This window comes from Lutjanus erythropterus, chromosome 10, assembly GCF_056507025.1.
Source record: "Lutjanus erythropterus isolate fLutEry1 chromosome 10, fLutEry1.hap2, whole genome shotgun sequence".
NCBI lineage: Eukaryota > Metazoa > Chordata > Actinopteri > Lutjaniformes > Lutjanidae > Lutjanus > Lutjanus erythropterus.
In genome coordinates this window covers 16575771-16593271 of record NC_139326.1, presented here as the reverse complement: position 1 = coordinate 16593271, position 17501 = coordinate 16575771, and the positions used below count along the sequence as shown (strand labels likewise).

The 17501-nt window shown below is 39.2% G+C and overlaps 2 protein-coding genes across 3 annotated transcripts; one reads left to right on the top strand and one right to left on the bottom strand.

Annotated features, from left to right (window-relative positions):
- The first annotated feature begins 270 nt into the window (after positions 1–270).
- On the top strand, positions 271–7137 carry pmpca (peptidase, mitochondrial processing subunit alpha). The gene is made up of 13 exons (XM_084728408.1): positions 271–337; positions 2661–2863; positions 2959–3038; positions 3118–3200; positions 3332–3426; positions 3517–3617; positions 3837–4100; positions 4203–4295; positions 4385–4503; positions 4614–4704; positions 5288–5350; positions 5476–5620; positions 6102–7137. Exons 1-13 carry the CDS (start codon positions 291–293, stop codon positions 6269–6271), a joined length of 1554 nt encoding a protein of 517 aa, XP_084584534.1. The 5' UTR covers positions 271–290; the 3' UTR covers positions 6272–7137.
- Positions 7138–8453: 1316 nt separating this feature from the next.
- Positions 8454–16517, bottom strand: inpp5e (inositol polyphosphate-5-phosphatase E). 2 transcript variants are annotated; one of them, XM_084728403.1, is made up of 11 exons: positions 16405–16517; positions 14573–15441; positions 13324–13447; positions 13143–13240; positions 12468–12592; positions 11876–11995; positions 11427–11534; positions 11026–11187; positions 10787–10902; positions 10507–10643; positions 8454–9816 (listed from the first exon to the last, which is right to left on the bottom strand). In XM_084728403.1, exons 2-11 carry the CDS (start codon positions 15376–15378, stop codon positions 9684–9686), a joined length of 1929 nt encoding a protein of 642 aa, XP_084584529.1. In that variant the 5' UTR covers positions 15379–15441; positions 16405–16517; the 3' UTR covers positions 8454–9683. The 2 variants fall into 2 exon arrangements, with proteins under 2 accessions (XP_084584529.1, XP_084584530.1); XM_084728404.1 differs by lacking the exon at positions 11876–11995.
- Between the last annotated feature and the right edge of the window lie 984 nt (positions 16518–17501).

The window sequence follows — 17501 nt, the reverse complement described above, 5'->3', positions numbered from 1 at the left end:
TACATTTATGAAATTATATATGTATGTGTGTGTGTGTGTGTGTGTGTGTGTGTGTGTGTGTGTGTGTGTGTGTGTGTGTGCGCGCGTAAAATAGCATAAAAAGTTTGTCCAAATAAATACAACCATTTTATCAATTATTATTATTATTTATCGAATATGATTATTCCATTTATTAAATGGGATTTTTAAATTATTTTTTATAAGGTGTGTGGGTGTGTGTCCGGAGAGGGAAGTGCTTCCGGAAACTTTAATCATCATCCGGGTTGATTGCTGGTCACATAGGATCGAAGATGGCGACTCACATGTCGAGGTGTAGAACCTGGAGTCGTGTTCAAAGGTAGTACATGTTTAAAATAAATGCTCTTACATTGTCACCGGACTCGAATTAAATCCAGAAAAACAACTGTACCAGTATATTCCGTATGTTTCACGCCTTGTCTCTGCCTGACTGCACTGGCGTCTTAACTTTTCTACGTCCTCATCACCAAAGATTAGCTTACTCAGTTAGCATGATGCTAACTGTTAGCTGTCAAACAAGCTGCAGTCCTGCTGCTGTCAGGATGGCTGCTTAGCTAATGTTACATCATGATGAATTAATGGAGCAAATAGTACAAAGTCACCAGTCGTTTGGATGTTGATCAGAGTATTGTCGAGGCTGGCTGTAGAGATGAAGTAGTTATATTTTATGAAGGACTAGTGATTTACTTGGTATTTTCTAGTTTGAAAGATTTTGGTTTGTATGCTAAGTTGTATGTTTGTTGATAGCTTAAATATAAAGGTTGCTGGCTATACTTATTATGTGTTACATGACCAGGGATTTTACTAAGTCAGCAGATTAAGTGGTTGTGGTGTTAGAGTAGTAGAGTATTTTGGAGTCCAGGGCTAACCTTTGGTGTGCTAAACATCGATTTTATCATCATGGTGTGGCGATGTGAATACAATTTTTATTTTGTAAGATAGATTACATTTAGCTATAACTAATGCAACCCTACGTTTGTACAACAGCTCTGCACGAAATTATTCCTCCATGAACCATATTATGTTTGGTTAATGTTAAAACTGTTATACTACTGTGTCTGTATTTTTTTTTTTTTTTTCAGGTATGTTTATTAAGTTTTGAGTTTTTGTGAACAAACAAATAACAAACACTGTGTCTATATTTTTATCAGTGAGTGTAAAGAGGGGATGCACTATATGGATTTTTATTTTTCAGACAATACCAAAAGGAAAACTGATCATTTTACATTTTTGGATTTTAAGAAGAAGTTCATATAACCTGTACTGTATGCACTCCTGAAGATAAGAAAGGCGAAGATGTAGTATTTTGCTATTTATTTTATTAATTCAAATTAAATGCTTTGACATTACTATAGCCAATATTTATCAGCTATGATTTCATCATCAGAATAGTGTAAATTTCCCATTGTCAGGTGATAATTTATCAGCGCTGATATGTAGGGCTGCTACTAATGATTACTTTCATTAGCAAGTAATCTGTCAATTATTTTCTCAACTATAAATGATTAGTTGTTTTGTCCATAAAATGTTGGTCACTGTTTCCTAAAGCCTAAAGTTCCTAAAGGTGACATCCTCAAATATTGTGTTTTGTCAATACTGTTACAGAGAAATAAAGGAAGCAGAAAATGGTCACAATTGAGAAGTTAAACATTATAACCATTACAACCAGCATTGGTTTTAGCTGGGCTGGTGTACCCAATAAACTAGTGTAACTGCTATGCTGCTTCTTCCTATGATATTAGATTTATGACTGCACTACATAGCACTACTTAATGCATAATAATGTATAAAGTACATATGGGTGGCAAGCTTAAGCAAAACCTAAGTAAATAAGTGGAGAAACATGATGCTGGCTTCCACACAGAGTCTCTGAATCATTTGATTTGTATAATTATTTTTATTATTTAACCTTATAATTTCACCATGAACTGTCTTGAGACTGAGCTCTTTTGTGGGGGATACTTTGCCAAGACAGCACACCAGTTACAGTTTAAATAGAAGTGCAACACAGTGGACAGGGGAATACACAAAGGAGAGACTAGATGGCTTTACATTTTTCTATGGGGATTATTAAGGTGTAGTGAACTCTGTAGATTATTTCAGGTCAGGGGAGCAAAATAGGAGAAAGCTGTTTTCCCCTTGGCTCAGTGCAGTAATGCCATGGCCTTCACAGTCACCAGCTCTCAACCTAGTTGAACACCTGAACATTTGGAGCAGTATGTTGAACAGCGTTCTCTACCACCATCATCTAAACGCTAAATGAGGGTATATCTTTGAGGTCATTGGTGTTACAGTAGACTATTAGAGTTCAGAGACCTGAGGAATCTATACCAAATAGCATTGAGGCTTGTGTTATGTTATGCAATGTTGGTTTTTCCTTTAATTTGTCACTCATTTGTATTCAGACTTAATACCATGTGAACCACTTATGATAAAAAGGAAACAAACTTTTAACATTTTAACTAACTTTACTTGTTTCTTAAGTATATTTTGCTGCCAATTTCTCTATAATTTTACGTAATTTTACCTCCTCAACCAAGTAATTTCCCAGGGAGACCTTGATATACTTTTTAGCTGTTAGTTTAGCTGTTTTTGCTCAAGTCAAGTCAAGTTGAAGACACATTTCTCTGTTGTTCTTAAAGGTTTGGGATTGCAGCTTACAGAAAGTACAGCAGTGGCGGTGGATACCCAAATATCTCCCTCTCTTCGCCGCTGCCTGGGATTCCCAAACCGGTGTTTGCATCTGTGGATGGTCAGGAAAAATATGAGACCAAGATCACAACTCTAGAAAATGGCCTCAAAGTTGCTTCCCAGAATAAGTTTGGTCAATTCTGCACAGTTGGAAGTAAGCTGATGCACTGAAAAGCAAATTATAATTTCCACTTGTCTTCAGGCTCTGGCTGAAATGGATAAAATGTTTGTTTTCTTTCTTATTTTTAGTTTTAGTAAATTCTGGTTCCAGGCATGAAGCAAAGTACCCAAGTGGAATAGCACACTTTATAGAGAAACTTGCCTTTTCTGTAAGTAAAACAAAATAATACAAAATGATGCGTGGAAGGTGTGGGAAGTAATGCTGACAGGAGTCTTTTTTATCTTTAGTCCACAGCTCAGTATGGGAGTAAAGATGAAATTCTCCTTACGTTGGAAAAACACGGAGGGATCTGTGACTGCCAGACATCAAGGTATGTAGTCTTTCAGGACAATGCATATTTAATCTATAAAACTACCTTCCATATGTGAACTAGACCTTCTGTTATTGAGTGTGTGAATCCAGCTGTTGCATGTGTAATGTACCATTCATTGTGCTGTGCAGAGACACCACCATGTATGCAGTGTCTGCTGAGGTGAAGGGTCTGGACACGGTAGTCAGTCTTCTCTCTGATGCTGTCCTACAGCCTCGTCTGCTGGGTCAGTCCGTTTTTATTTTAAAGGACAAATTCAAGGACACCGTGCCAAATGTCTGTCTGTCTGAGGTGATTTGTGTTTGCTTACATGCAGATGAAGAAATTGACATGACCAGAATGGCGGTGCGTTTTGAGTTGGAGGATCTAAACATGAGGCCAGACCCTGAACCCTTACTCACTGAGATGATCCATGCTGTGAGTCCTGTCATTTGTTTAGACCAGCAATACTCAAGTTGTGGCTCTGGCTCCGGCTCCAACCATTTTCTAAACTCCAATTGTTTAATTTTACAGCTTAAATGTTCATTTCTAACTGTGGCAGCAGTCACTGTAAAAAACAGTTGTAATTGTTGTCGCAGATTGATGTAACTTTAACTTTCCTTTCACATTACTGAGCTGTTCATTATTTGTTTCCAGGCCGCATATCGAGGCAACACGGTCGGACTGCCTCGCTTTTGTCCTGTGGACAACGTGGACAAGATCGACAAACAAGTGCTTCACAGCTACCTGCGTAACTACTACTGTCCTGAGCGGATGGTGCTGGCTGGAGTAGGCATTGAACACGATCAGCTGGTTGAATGTGCCAGGAAGTACCTGCTGGATGTGAAGCCGGTGTGGGGAACGAGTTCAAAGGCCAACGTGGACCTCTCTGTCGCACAGTACACTGGTGGCATCATCAAGGTGAGGAGAAATTTTCTTATTTTATATATATTCTTATTTTGAGATACTAAGTCCTTAGTTACAGGAATCCCTTTTCATTACATTCTTCTTTGTATTTGTTAGATGGAAAAAGACATGTCAGATGTGAGCCTTGGTCCCACCCCGATCCCAGAGCTCACCCACATCATGATCGGCCTGGAGAGCTGCTCCTTCCTGGTGGGTGTTTGCGGTGCCTGACTGTCTTAGAGAGTCTCCAATGAGGTGCCTGATTCATGATAAAAAATGTTTGTTTTGCCTTTTTACAGGAGGACGACTTCATCCCATTCGCCGTGCTCAACATGATGATGGGTGGAGGTGGCTCCTTTTCTGCAGGAGGACCAGGGAAAGGCATGTTCACCCGCCTGTATCTGAACGTGCTCAACAGGTGAATGTCACGCAAACAGCGTTGTTTCAGACAATCATAAGTCACTAATATAACACCAGTCAAAAGGTTATTTCACTGATTGTCTCATGGTTTTTCCTTGTGTGTTTTAGGCATCATTGGATGTACAATGCCACCTCCTATCACCATAGCTATGAGGACAGTGGTCTGCTGTGTATCCATGCTAGTGCTGATCCCAGACAGGTTGGTACAGGCTCAGGACAGCAGGGGGCAAATGACTTTCTCATACGGTTCTCATAATCTGTTTTTATGTAATCTGCAGAAAAATTCGTTTAAAAACGCACTGCTTTAAACTTGTGCTTGAAGGCATTTTAGTATAAATATCAGTACAAATGCAATTTTTCCTAGTTTTATTCTTTTTGTACTTGATTTACAATTTGTGCTGGCTATTTTTTTTTTTGTTTTTTCTGGAAGCTCCCTGCACTCTTTGTTTTTAGATAAGGTTGAAAAGTTCTGTTTTAATTAAACATATAATTATTATGTAATTTTGAAATATATCAGTTTGAAAATTAGTTATTGGTTTCCTTTATTACCATGTATCACTGCCCTCAAAAATCATATCAGTCAACCTCTAATCCAAATAGTAATGCTTTCTTATTGATCAGAGCTTTGAAGAGAGAGGTTTAAAATTCTGTCAGATATCCCTCTAAAAGTTATTTACAAAGTCTCATTCTGTTTTCAAAATTTACATTCTTGTGGATTCTTTGGTTCATGTGCTCTTTGCTGATGTTCATGCAGAGTTCTTGTTGCATACATGTATGTCCAGGTGCGGGAAATGGTGGAGATAATAACCAGAGAGTTCATTCAGATGGCTGCCAGCGCAGGAGAGGTAATGGGGCTGTGTTTAACCGTCAGGGCAATCCACCACAACTTTAGCAAAATGATTATTGTTAAAGAAGCAGATGATGTACCATTTCTAGAACATTTCCTAAGTTTTTGTCCCTGTGTATCTAGATGGAGCTGGAGAGGGCCAAGACTCAGCTCAAGTCCATGTTGATGATGAACCTTGAGTCACGGCCGGTTATTTTTGAAGATGTTGGTCGCCAGGTTCTCTCCACAGGAAAGAGAAAGCTGCCACATGAACTGTGTGATCTAATAAGTGAGTAGTGAACAAAAGTTAATGTTTTTTCTCGCACCCCATTTACACCTGGTATTAAAATGGAATATGAAATTGGAATAAACAATCCAATCTTGTCTTTTGAGTTAATGTGTCCTAATTATCCTCATTGAGATCAGATCTCAATTCTAGGTGGTGGCAAACCAGTGCCAGACTCCCTAAAAAAAATAAGACGTTTTATGAGAAATACTTTGTACGACAAATTCTTAATTTGTCCCTTCTCGTGAATTCAGCAAATGTAATACATTTAATTGACGGTAGGCAAAAATCCTAGAAAAACAGTTGATTGTTGGTTGAGTCTCATCTCCAGGACAGGAGACACCAGTGTTTTGGGTAGGAGGTTCTCCATCCTAAGCCCCTCCTGTCAGACAACAGTTTACTGAGATAATTGTAGCAGGGTTAGGGTCAGAGCATTCACCCTGGTTATTTATTGTTTTTTGACTTGTCAACAATTAATTTCCAGGCAAAGTGACAGCTGGTGACATTAAGAGGGTGACCACCAAGATGCTGCGCAGCAAGCCTGCAGTAGCTGCTCTGGGAGACCTGACGGAGCTGCCTTCTTACGAACACATCCAGGCCGCCCTCTCCAGCAAGGACGGACGTCTGCCCCGCATGTATCGCCTCTTCCGATAGACCTCCCCCCTCCATGGCCATTGAGCCGGTCACGACTGGCAAACATCACTGTAAATAAACTGGACTGTAAGATTTACGCTAGTGTTCCCTCCCACCACAGAACTCGACACAGCTCACCCTGGGAGGGGACTAACACCTGCGCTCTCGAACGAAACTCTGAGAGAGAGCGGGGATTTTAAAGAAAAGTTACATTTTACTCTAGAGTAACCTTAGTCTACACACAGTTGGAGTATCTGTATTTATTGTTTATGGGCAGGAAGCCATATTTCATTATTATTTACTGGGATGGTTTGCAGGAGTTTGGCTTTAAAGGGACAGTTCACCCCCAGAGCCAAAATGAAAGTGTCCCATTGGAAAAACTCCCAATACCAACCTGTTATGTTTAAGTTTATGAATAAATTAACATTACAATGTGAAATCATCTTATATCGTATACAGGCAAGAGCAAGGGGGCAGCTGACATCCCCTGCAGTTCTTTTGTACAGAGCTGTTTTTCTCTCAGACCTCTAAAACTCACAGAGTTCCGCCTTGAGCTTTCTCTTTTTCCAGAGTGGATGTATCATAAAACTTAAAAAAAAAATCTTACTATTTATACAACAGCACTTCATAATCTCCCCTCACAGACACGGGAGACATAGCGGTGGTAAACAGATTAATAAAGAAATCCTTGGAAATTATGGGGTAAATGTGACAAACTTTCAAACTGTACCCAATTTGTCCTCAAGACTGAAATCATGGTTTCTTTCTGTCATCATTGAGTCTCAGATGCACTGTGAAGAGATTGAAATCTAGTGAATATTATTTTTTTTGTATTTTTGTGGTTGTTTGATGTCCTTGCAAATTAAATACATAATTTAACAGGATAAGTTAAAGGAATAGTTTGACTTTGGGAAGGTCGCTTATTTGCTTTCTGGCACTTTCTCCTCATGCAGTTCTCCACCCAAAAGCAAATAAGCGCTTCCAAGATGTCACATTATTCCTTTAAGAGATTCCTCTGTGTTCACGAAAATTTAAAGGCCAAATAAGACATTTCAAGAACAGTTCAACTGAACACCCAAATAAACCCATGTTTATTTTACTAGAACTTCAGTGGCTGCTGCCTACAGTGAACATGTTCACCTCTGTTAACATCTGTGTACCAACTGGTAAATAAATGTAACTACTTCTGCAAATAAAGTTATATATTTTAAGGCTTCTGCACTGCAGTGTAATGGACAAAATCTAGCCAATGAACAAGTTTGTTTTAAAACGTTTATTATGTGATGTTAAGTGACATATAAAAAAAGACGCAGAGAAAGATAGGAGGTCCTGAAGACATGAGAACAAGACTCACAGGCACTTTTCATGGAACAGACTGTTCTCCATGCTGGGATTGCGAGTTCATTAATGTGGTACTTACAGTATACTTACATACAGTACATGGACAGTTTATGGTATATATCAGGGGTGTCACAATTTCAACATTATATTGAAAATTGATGGAAATGAGCTTTCTATTTCAATAATTGAAATCAAAGGCGGAATCACAGTAGATTTCTTTCTTTCTACTTCCACCTACTTGAAGCATCAAACGTGTCCAAAAAACAACAAAACAGCAAAGCTTACCTGCTGTTATATCACACTCGATACCATATAGACGGTCTTTTTTCAAAATAATTTGAAAATGTAAATGAGTTGTCAGGGCATAAAACCAGTCTTCTGATGATCTTTGCTATACCAAGACTCGATGGTCTTACAGTGGCATGGCTGTCAGTGCTTCAGATAAATGTTTAAAAAAATCAAAAGTCAAAGTGAATTGTGGATTTGCAGAATCAATGACACCCCTAGTATATATAGTATGAGGTTATACAGCAGCAGGATGAGAGGTAAGGCATTAAGTTACAGTCTGTTGCAAAGGATCACTTGGCCTAACAAGAGGAAAAGTAGTAACAGGCATTAACAGTTAAAACAAAACGCTCCATCTCTTTTATAGAAAGCAAGTACCTTCAAAAATACATTTGATCTCCCTGAAATTCAACAGTGTAGTAACATGTAACAAGTCGTAACAACCAGGGGCATAGTGGGGGGGGGTAAACCCAAGAAAACTCCTCTTTAACCTGTTTGTCACAGTGAGGAGAAACAACAGCCCTGGTGACAACCTCCTGACGGTGGCGCTCAATAATGTCATGCTCTTGAAATTACATATTTCAAGCTCTCTCTTCTGCAGTCATATTATATCTCTTGAGTTAAAATCAACCAATGGCAGAGACCTAAATTATGATAAAACGTGCACCTAAATGTATCACCAAAACGCAACTGACCCATCGTCAGTTCCACCTCTTTCCTGGAACCTGTCAACTTTCCTGTAGTTATGCTACGTGCGAGACTCGTCTATGTTGAAAAGAAAAGCAAATTTTCAAAATGGTTTAAAAATGTTGCTAGGGGACCTGTAATAGCAACACACTGTATACTGTATATAGAAGGATCTTAAATTAGCTAATGTTAGCAAAACACTAGCTAACATGCTAGCTAATCTATATCAATTGTTAGTGAGCTACCTACATCTGATAGCGCATGTTAGCAATCTACATCACCTTTGGCTAGCTAGTTACATCTGATAGCTAATCTTAGAAAAACACTAGCTAATTAGCTAGCTAATCTACATAAATTGTTTGTTAGTTAGTGACCTAGCTTTATGCTAACATGTGCAAGAAGATGTGACATACGTGACTTTTACAGTTCTCCCAACAACATTTTAACTACCTTCAAAAACCAGTTTTCCTTTCAACATAAACGAGAAAATCTCAGTACAGGAGACAGGAAAGGAGAAAGTTGACCAATACTCCACTGTGTAAAAAACTTGCTCACCTGTTACTGGAACACAAGGCAAAAAGAGGCGGGACTTACGACAGGTCAATTATGTTTGGTAAGCTGCTGGATAACAAATTCACAAGGCATTTGAACACTGATGTAGCATTCAGAAAAACATAACATTGTGGTTCATGATGTTTTTTAAATACTTGCAAAAAATTAGAAAATGGACGCAGTTACACAGAGGTTAGATCAGTTCACACCAGAGCATGTGACTGAAGACTAAAGCCACAATGGCAGACACCCCCTCCTTCCCTTCCTGTCTCAGTTATGTTTGACTAGAGTGGGGTGAATAAATAAAGGCCAGACTGCTGCTGCGTCTGTTTGTCCGTCTGACCTCGAGGTCCCTGCCCTCAAGTGCAGTCAGCTTCTTCCACCAGGACACTCAGACAGTTCCCAACAATGGCCGACAGAGGGCGTGCTCCGCTCAGTTACCACGACCAGCACTGGGCTTTGTGTAGCTTAAGACAACTCTGGTTTGGTCCTTTACTGCCCACCTGGTTGTACGTTCCAGTTTCTGGCACAGTTCGATCCAGTCCGGACTGGAGTTCTTTTAAAGGGTTTAGGAGATGGAACAGATGGTGCTGCTACTTTGGTTCTTCATGGCCTCCCTCCTCTTCAGCTCTCTGGTGATCCTCCTCCTGATGCCCTCCAAGTACAAGCTCCGGTCAAACTGTCCTGCACCCAGGGGGATACTAAACAACACAAACAAAACAAAACAACAACAACTATTTGTGTTATTGTGTGACTTGGATGATCTCCTCCTTCCAACAGACTTTGTTTTTAAAAGGACAGTTCAGATTTGCAAAGTCGCAAAATAACCCAAACAAACTAACAAATCAAGGCAGCTGTAGATCATGGTCTGTGAGGTAAAGTTCCTAATTTTGCCAGTGAAGTGTGGTTGGTTTGGAGGGAGCAATATTTGGCTTGTAACAGTGGTTCCTTGTTGGAAAAGGCCATCTGACAGCAAGGTAAAGTGGAGAAAATATTATAACTATAGAGCCAGTCTCCTTAAGATGGATGTCCCTTTTAAACTGATATTGATTATTTTAGGTGGACGTTTTAAAGAAGTTAAAATACCTTTTGTTGCTAGCCCTGTCCACAACAGTACATTGTTGCTGTTTCTGTGCTGGTGCTCCTCCAAACTGCAGGTTTACTGTAGGTAATACTCTGACTACCAATAAGTACCCCATATAACCCCACTTCTAAACAATCTGTTTAAGTTGTCTAATGTGTATTTCATGGTAAAGGGAATTCAAACTTAAGTTTCATTTACAGATAAATATACAATAAACAAACATCTATATTTTTCTTTTTATCTTGTATTGTTAAGCCCTTCTTCCTTAACATGAGGAGGTACATTTTTGAATGGCAGTGTGACTCACTTGTCTCTGCCTGGTCTGAGTTTGACCTGGAAGACACCAATGACGGGCCGATGGTCTGAGGTCTTGATGCTGGAGCAGCTGGTGTACTTGACCACTTTTATGTTATCAGCCTGCCTGCTCCTGAACAAGATCCTGTCCTGTGAACACAAACAAACAGACTCAGGCCACATGATGCTGACTTCACAAAACATTTGGCTCATTTTGATGGCTATATTAACAGAGTATCTGATCATTTTCATATCTTCAGTCATGTGGAGTTTGAATTTCTGCTCCTTCTTACTGTGTATGACGGTGTTCTCTGTTTAGAGGTTGTGTCGTAGATATCACAGCCGATGTCAAACTTGTACGTGGGGAAGAAGTGTATCGGTGCCTCTTGGAAGCCTTTAAAGATTGAACCTGGAGGGGAAAGCAGCACATTTGCAGGGTGGGAATCAATCAAACACAACAAACTACTTCTATTTAAAAAAAAACTTAAAGTTTTCATGAAGATTTAGCCTCCTACTGTACATGCAAGTATACCATCGTTCATTTCTTTTGAGAGCTGGTCATACTCCAACAGAGGGCCCATATCACCATCTACAGTGCGGTTCATGATGGTCTCCACGTTGACCCGGTCTTTACTCAGCCGGAAGTTAAAATCTCCAAACCAGAAAACCTGGTCAAATCTTGTGGTGACGTCAGCTACAAGTAAAAATGAAATCATGTGAACATCAAATATTAGCCATTATTCTTACCAAAATCAAGGCTTTAATCCAAACTAAGTACAGGAATAACAATTTTATTTTGCACACAATAGCAGGAGCAAGATGACATTTTTATCACAGAATGTTTGATCAGGTTTTTTTTCAGCCCTGGGTGCAAAAGCAACATCATCCTAATAGTTCTGATTATTCACAAAAGACAACCTGTAAGAGTCTTACATGATGTAGAGCGGTACGGGTTGGTGTCTGGAAGGCCTTTCGGAAGAGTTAGAGCCTCAACGATCTTGTTGTAATCAAGTATTCTCTCGTAAACTTTGGCGTCTCCAGCTGGAAGAAGAACAGAACAACATATTAGAAACATGTGAGACTGTCTGTGTATGTAGCACAAAAGCAGATGTAAAAGCAATTAAAATGAGTGTAATAACCAATACATGCCTCTCTGAGAATGTGTGGATGTCAGTATGCGGAAGAAGTAAAAATAATAATAATATTATTTCTAAGAGACAAATGTCCCCTCTGTTGACACAGTTTCACAATTTCTACGTTGCCACATCCTTCACATCCTAAACATTAGTGCAAATCTCCAGCCAGTCCAATCTACAGCCATCCTAATAAAAGCCTCTTGCTATAATAAATCAATCTCCGCTGACTTTGTTGAAACCACTCACAGGTAAAATGGGATGTGATGAATAGGAAGGAAGTGCCAAAAAAGGTAAAGGCGATTCCCACGGCCCCTTTGGTCTTGATCTGAGAGATGATCCTGGTTGTGACCGTGGCATGCTCCACCTCTGTGTGGGTAGTAGTGTCAGAGACGTAACGGTTAAATTTAAACACGAAAACCATGTGCGTGTGCAGTGTACAGAAGAGAAGCATGTCACCACATCATTAAAATAAAGGGATACTTATTCAGAACAGGGGAGTTGCTACCCTGCCACTGCCTCGATCTGTTAGTTTGTTTGCGTTATAGTGTGATGTCAGTGTTTGAAAGGATAGTTCAGATTCATCAAAATTACACAATAACACAAACAAACTCACCGCAGCAGTCATTTAGCTTTTGTTCTGGTACTCCTCTCTGCTTCTCCAAACTGACTTCTGATAAGTAGCTCATACAACAACGCTTCAAATAATCTGAACTATCTCTTTAAGATCATCTTCCAACAATCTGCATGACACAAAAGTTACATAAGCATGAAGCAACATAGGAGGAATTTATTCCCTCTCAAATTGATGTTTATTTCCTGTGTTATGTGAAGAACTGACCTGAGCAGAACCAGATGAGATCTCTTCTAACAAATACGGTGAGATACAAAACACCATGTGATGCTGCATACAGCATGACATAGTATGGTCCCAGAGTCTCCTGAAGACGGATCTCCCATTCCCTCCTGCACACACAGTCACACACACAATATTATAACTAACTTTACAGCTGTGATAGAGTGATCAATCATAATAACTCACTTTTATACAGGGATCATGATTAGGGATGTAACGAGACAAAAATGTTGCAGTATTGTACAGGAAAGTTACAATATTTCATATTACATGATGAATTATTTTAGTTTATTATTTTTATCATATTTTATAAAATAACTGCTTTGTTGTTTTAGTCCTGCAATTATACAGACATAATTCAAACACCCACTGCCAAAGACAATTCATGCCAATATTGTACACATGCTTAGGTCATGGCTGGCTACTTTTATTTTATTTTTATTAAAGAAGAGCCATATTAAAGGATAAACACATTTTATATGAACAAAAAATGCTTCAGATCTATTATTTAATAAGGGACAATTTCAAGTTGTATTTTTCTTTCTTCATTAATATTGTGATAAATATTGTATTAAGCACTTTTTATCATGTTATTATCGTACAGGTTTTTGGTATCATTACATCCCTGATCATGATTAAAATCAAACAAACTTAATGTACCTGTCAGGACAGCCCTCCTGGACCCCAATAATATAAAAGTCTTGTGCAAATTCAGAGTCTGTTGGAAGGAGGAGATCATCTAAGTTGGCTGGAAGCCCCTGAAAAATATAGAAACTTGTTTACAACTTGGTTGGCGCCTGAAAGTGTGAAGAATTTAAATGGGTCTGTGATGTCCTCCTACCTTTTCTCCCTGCATGTTCCATGTGGCTATGTAGATTCCCACTCTCCTGTCGGGGAAGTAGCGGTCCAGCTCCTCAGCCCCTAGCAGGGCACCACTGCCCAGTACGCTGCCCTCCAGAAAGCTCCTGGAAAACACAGAGTGGATGGGAAAATTAGCACTTTTTAAAAAAAAAAATTGAGGGGGCAGGGCTTTTATTCCTTTTATTTGATAAGACTGCTGAAGTGAGGACAGGAAATAATCCTACTGTACTGAACTGAACATCTCCTTTAATGCCTCCAGCACTCTGCCACCTTCTCCTTTTTCTTTTAAAGACATGATCACTGCAATGTGAAGATGTCTGGAGTAGAGTTGTCATGAGACCAGAATTTTAAACTTCATTACAATACTAGTATAAAACGATAACTGATACCTCTTCCCATACTCTGGCAAAAAAAAAAAAATGAAATATGAATACAAATAAATACGAATCCTAGGCAGACAAAATGGAAAATTGTTTTTATTTGTTTCATTAACAAACTGCACACAGTGGTGGTCCAGAAAAAGTCACTGAACAACGTCTTGTTTGCTGAAAGCAAAATTTCAGGCAGGAGAATAAAGACTGAATTTAACTGAAGTCTTGAATGAGCACTTAGATCATTTCTTTTAATAGCTTCAGTACTTTCAGTATTATCGAATGTTAGTATTGTTTTCTTTCTGAACATGTGGTATTGAAATAGTATCGATACTTACATACTTTTGAAAACCTTAGCCTTCATACCAGGACAAATTAACATTCTGTTGGTGTTGCTTAAACACTCACTCCTGAAAGTGAACCAAGCTCCTGATGTGCTGCGCTAATCAGCTTCAAGCAGAGGGCACAATCAATACTAAAAAGCTTGTAGTTGATACAAGATACAGTACCTAATTGTTATGCAGTGACCGTGCATAGTAACTTTCTTGTGAGCAATTTTCTTTTTAGTTCAAGCCAGGCCAGAGCTCAGACCAACACAGTATTGACAAAGTACTCTATATGTGCTATTTTAAGGTTGTATTCTTGTTGCAAAGGATAAAAATATTCACATCTGGTTCTATACTGGGCCAGTCTTATGTTGTCACTGGCCTTACTAGGACCTTAATTACACTAAAAGAGACCAGCTTCTAATAGCCTCCTGGCACCAGAAGAGTAAGCCTGACACCAGAGCTTTCACATCCAGCCTGAGGATGGGTCCTCGTGCATCATCATCTACATGGTCTGCTGCGAGTACTATACCTGTTCCTCACATCCTGAGGTCTGATGGGGCTCAGCACGCTGTAGGTGGACCTCAAGGAGTTGACAGAGGCACTGTCCGACCCCATGTTCTCCAGAAGCCGGCTGTCGCTCAGGTTCCTGTGGAGTCTCTCCCCGAGCTTTTCCCTGGCCAGGCCGGCATAATCCAAACAATCCCTGTCAATCCTATTAGCCGCCCTTAAAGTGGCCGACGCAAAGCTCTTCTCCAGAGCAGGCAGTGGCCCTGTAGGTTGCACCGGAGACAGACGCACCTTGGTGGACTTCAGCCGGTGATCTGTGGGGTCGCTCTGCTGGCTGCGGGGCCTCCTCTCATACTCAGACAAACTGCTACCTCTGTCGCGAAAGACTGCAGATCCTGACGAAACAGCAGAGAGGGGTCTCACACTGGAGTCCTGGTCGCTCCTGATATTGGTGCCGAGAACAAGCCCACTTGGAACTGGAGCTGTTTGGTCATCTCTAAGCGAGTCTGTGGAGGAGCCAGTCCCAGCTGGGTCGCTTAGACTCTCCTGGCTGTTTTTTAGCCTCCTGGTCCTCACCATCTCCTCCACAGAGCCACTTTTGCTGGACTTTGACAGCCTGGGCTGCAAGGGTGGCCGAGGCTGGTACGGGCCGATCTCTGCCTCTGAGTTTCTAGCAGTGAGTTTAAGAGCATTGCTGTGTTCCTTGCTGGATTTGCCATCTTCTAAGGAAGTCTTGAGTGGCCCGCTGTTATTGACAAGTGAATCTCCTCTACCAGCAGAAACCTCACGTGACTCATGGAGGGGGCTGTCCTCTCCATCCTCAGTCATCCTCTCGTCATGTCTCCATCCAGCTATGGTCAGCTGGAGGGAGCTCTCTCATTGCTAACTGACCTAAACATACAAGGGCAGAATAATCCAGTGAAATGTTAGTCTTATATCAAGTTAGTTTAGCCTTGTTAACCATAAACGGTTTATCAGTTAACCTGTTACAGAATGAAACTATTTTGATAGTGAATTAATTGTTAAAGTAATGTTTTATGCAAAAATGGCAGGAAAAGCTGTTTTCATCCTCTCAAAAATGGTCATTTCCTGCTTGCATTCGTTTATTATCATATTAGGCTAAATATCTTTAAGTTTTGGTCTGACAAAATAAGACATTTAAAGACATCACTTTAGACATTTTTCACTATTTTCTGACACTTTATAGACTTTAAGCCCTAGATTAAACATGTCAATTACTTCAGTTTTTGTTGGAAATTGATAACCACCAGTAAACAAATCAATTTGTACAGAGGCAAGTAAAAAATACTTATGGGACTACTTACTCAGGATCTAATAAATAAATTGTTTAAACAATAAGTACAAATACAATACAGCAAACTGTGTTTGAGGCTAACATAAGCTCACCTTCAAACTTGAGTAACTGACAGTTAAAGCAACTACCAGAAACAAACAACATTAGTGAGTGATAGCTCTGTTATCTCTACCTACCTAGCTAGTTCAACAGCTACTAGCAGCGTGAGCTAATTAATGTAAGCTAGATCCCAACTTTGATTGAAAAGTTTGCCAATTTCATCGCTCGACAAAGGCACCGTGATTTCGGCTGCCATTAACTCACCAAGTCACGTTAACACATGCAGAGCTGAAATTAGCAAAACCCTTAAGTTAACTTTGCTAACAACCATCATTAGCAAAGCTATGATATATAGCAGAGCAGTAGCAACACAGAGGCTAGCTGAGCTAACGTCTGAGGCAAACGGTTATACGATTGTTTTAATGAGCAGGTAATGCTGGACGTTTCAGTCTTATGTATTTATTTATTTCACTGTTTTAATCACATTGAAGTAAAGTTACCTTTCGTTTACTGTTGTTCTGTTTCACAGTGGCTAATTTAGCGGTAGCTCGGGTACTTCCTTAGCAACGTTTGACAACAGATTTTGTTACTAAGACAAGAGAGTCACACAGAGAGCGGAGCCGGTGTCACAGCGCCCCCTCGTGCTCAGAAGTGAAAGTACTTCTGAAGACTTGTCAGCCCTCTTTGACCGCCTTTATCGGATTCACCGTCAGTCGTCTTAATAAAAATAAGATGTGATTATTTACATTGCCTCTCTTTATTTTATGTTGTATTTATCTATATGATAAAAATAATTAAATCAACAACAATAACAACAATTGTAATTTATTAATTTTCTTTCTTTTACAACTTTCATTTGACTAACACCTACCAGAGTTATTATACTTTTATGTTTTTCATTTAATTTCTAATTTTCAATCCAGTTTCAGTAGTTTCAGTCAGTTTCCAGAGTGTTTTTTTTTATTTCAATTCAGATTAGTTGTAGTTTAATTATTGTTAGCTTCAGTCTTTTTTTTTTTTTTTTTTTTTTTATATATATATATATAATAATTATTATTATTACAATGTGTGGGTATTTGTTAGGTCCAATATTTCGGAATTCAGAATAGGTATTATTACCATACAAACTCAGCATTTTGTTAAGGGAACTAACTCACAGTCATGTATATGAGTTATTTTCAAAGTGGGGGTCCTGGCTCCACTGGGTCTCTCTAGGAGGTGATGGACCTCAGCAAAATGCTCAAAAATTATAAATAAATAATTAAAATCTCATCATCATGACTTCTATATTATGAAATATAATTTCTAACAATATATAGTAACATATAACATATTGAAATCTTATTTCTGTGTTGCTTATGCTGTTTTGGATCCTGAAATTTAGTGCTACTTGCCAAAAATTGACATGTTTTTTTGACAAGAAAAAGACCTGACGAACAGACCAATTGCCCAGCTGCCAGAAGCTCAGACACTAAAAATGAGAAAAACTTAAACAAATACAATGCAGCATACATAAAATATGGATTTACTGCCATATATAAGAATAGCTACAAGTGCCTCAAATGTGTTCTCTGTATCCAGACCCTCGAAAACATGG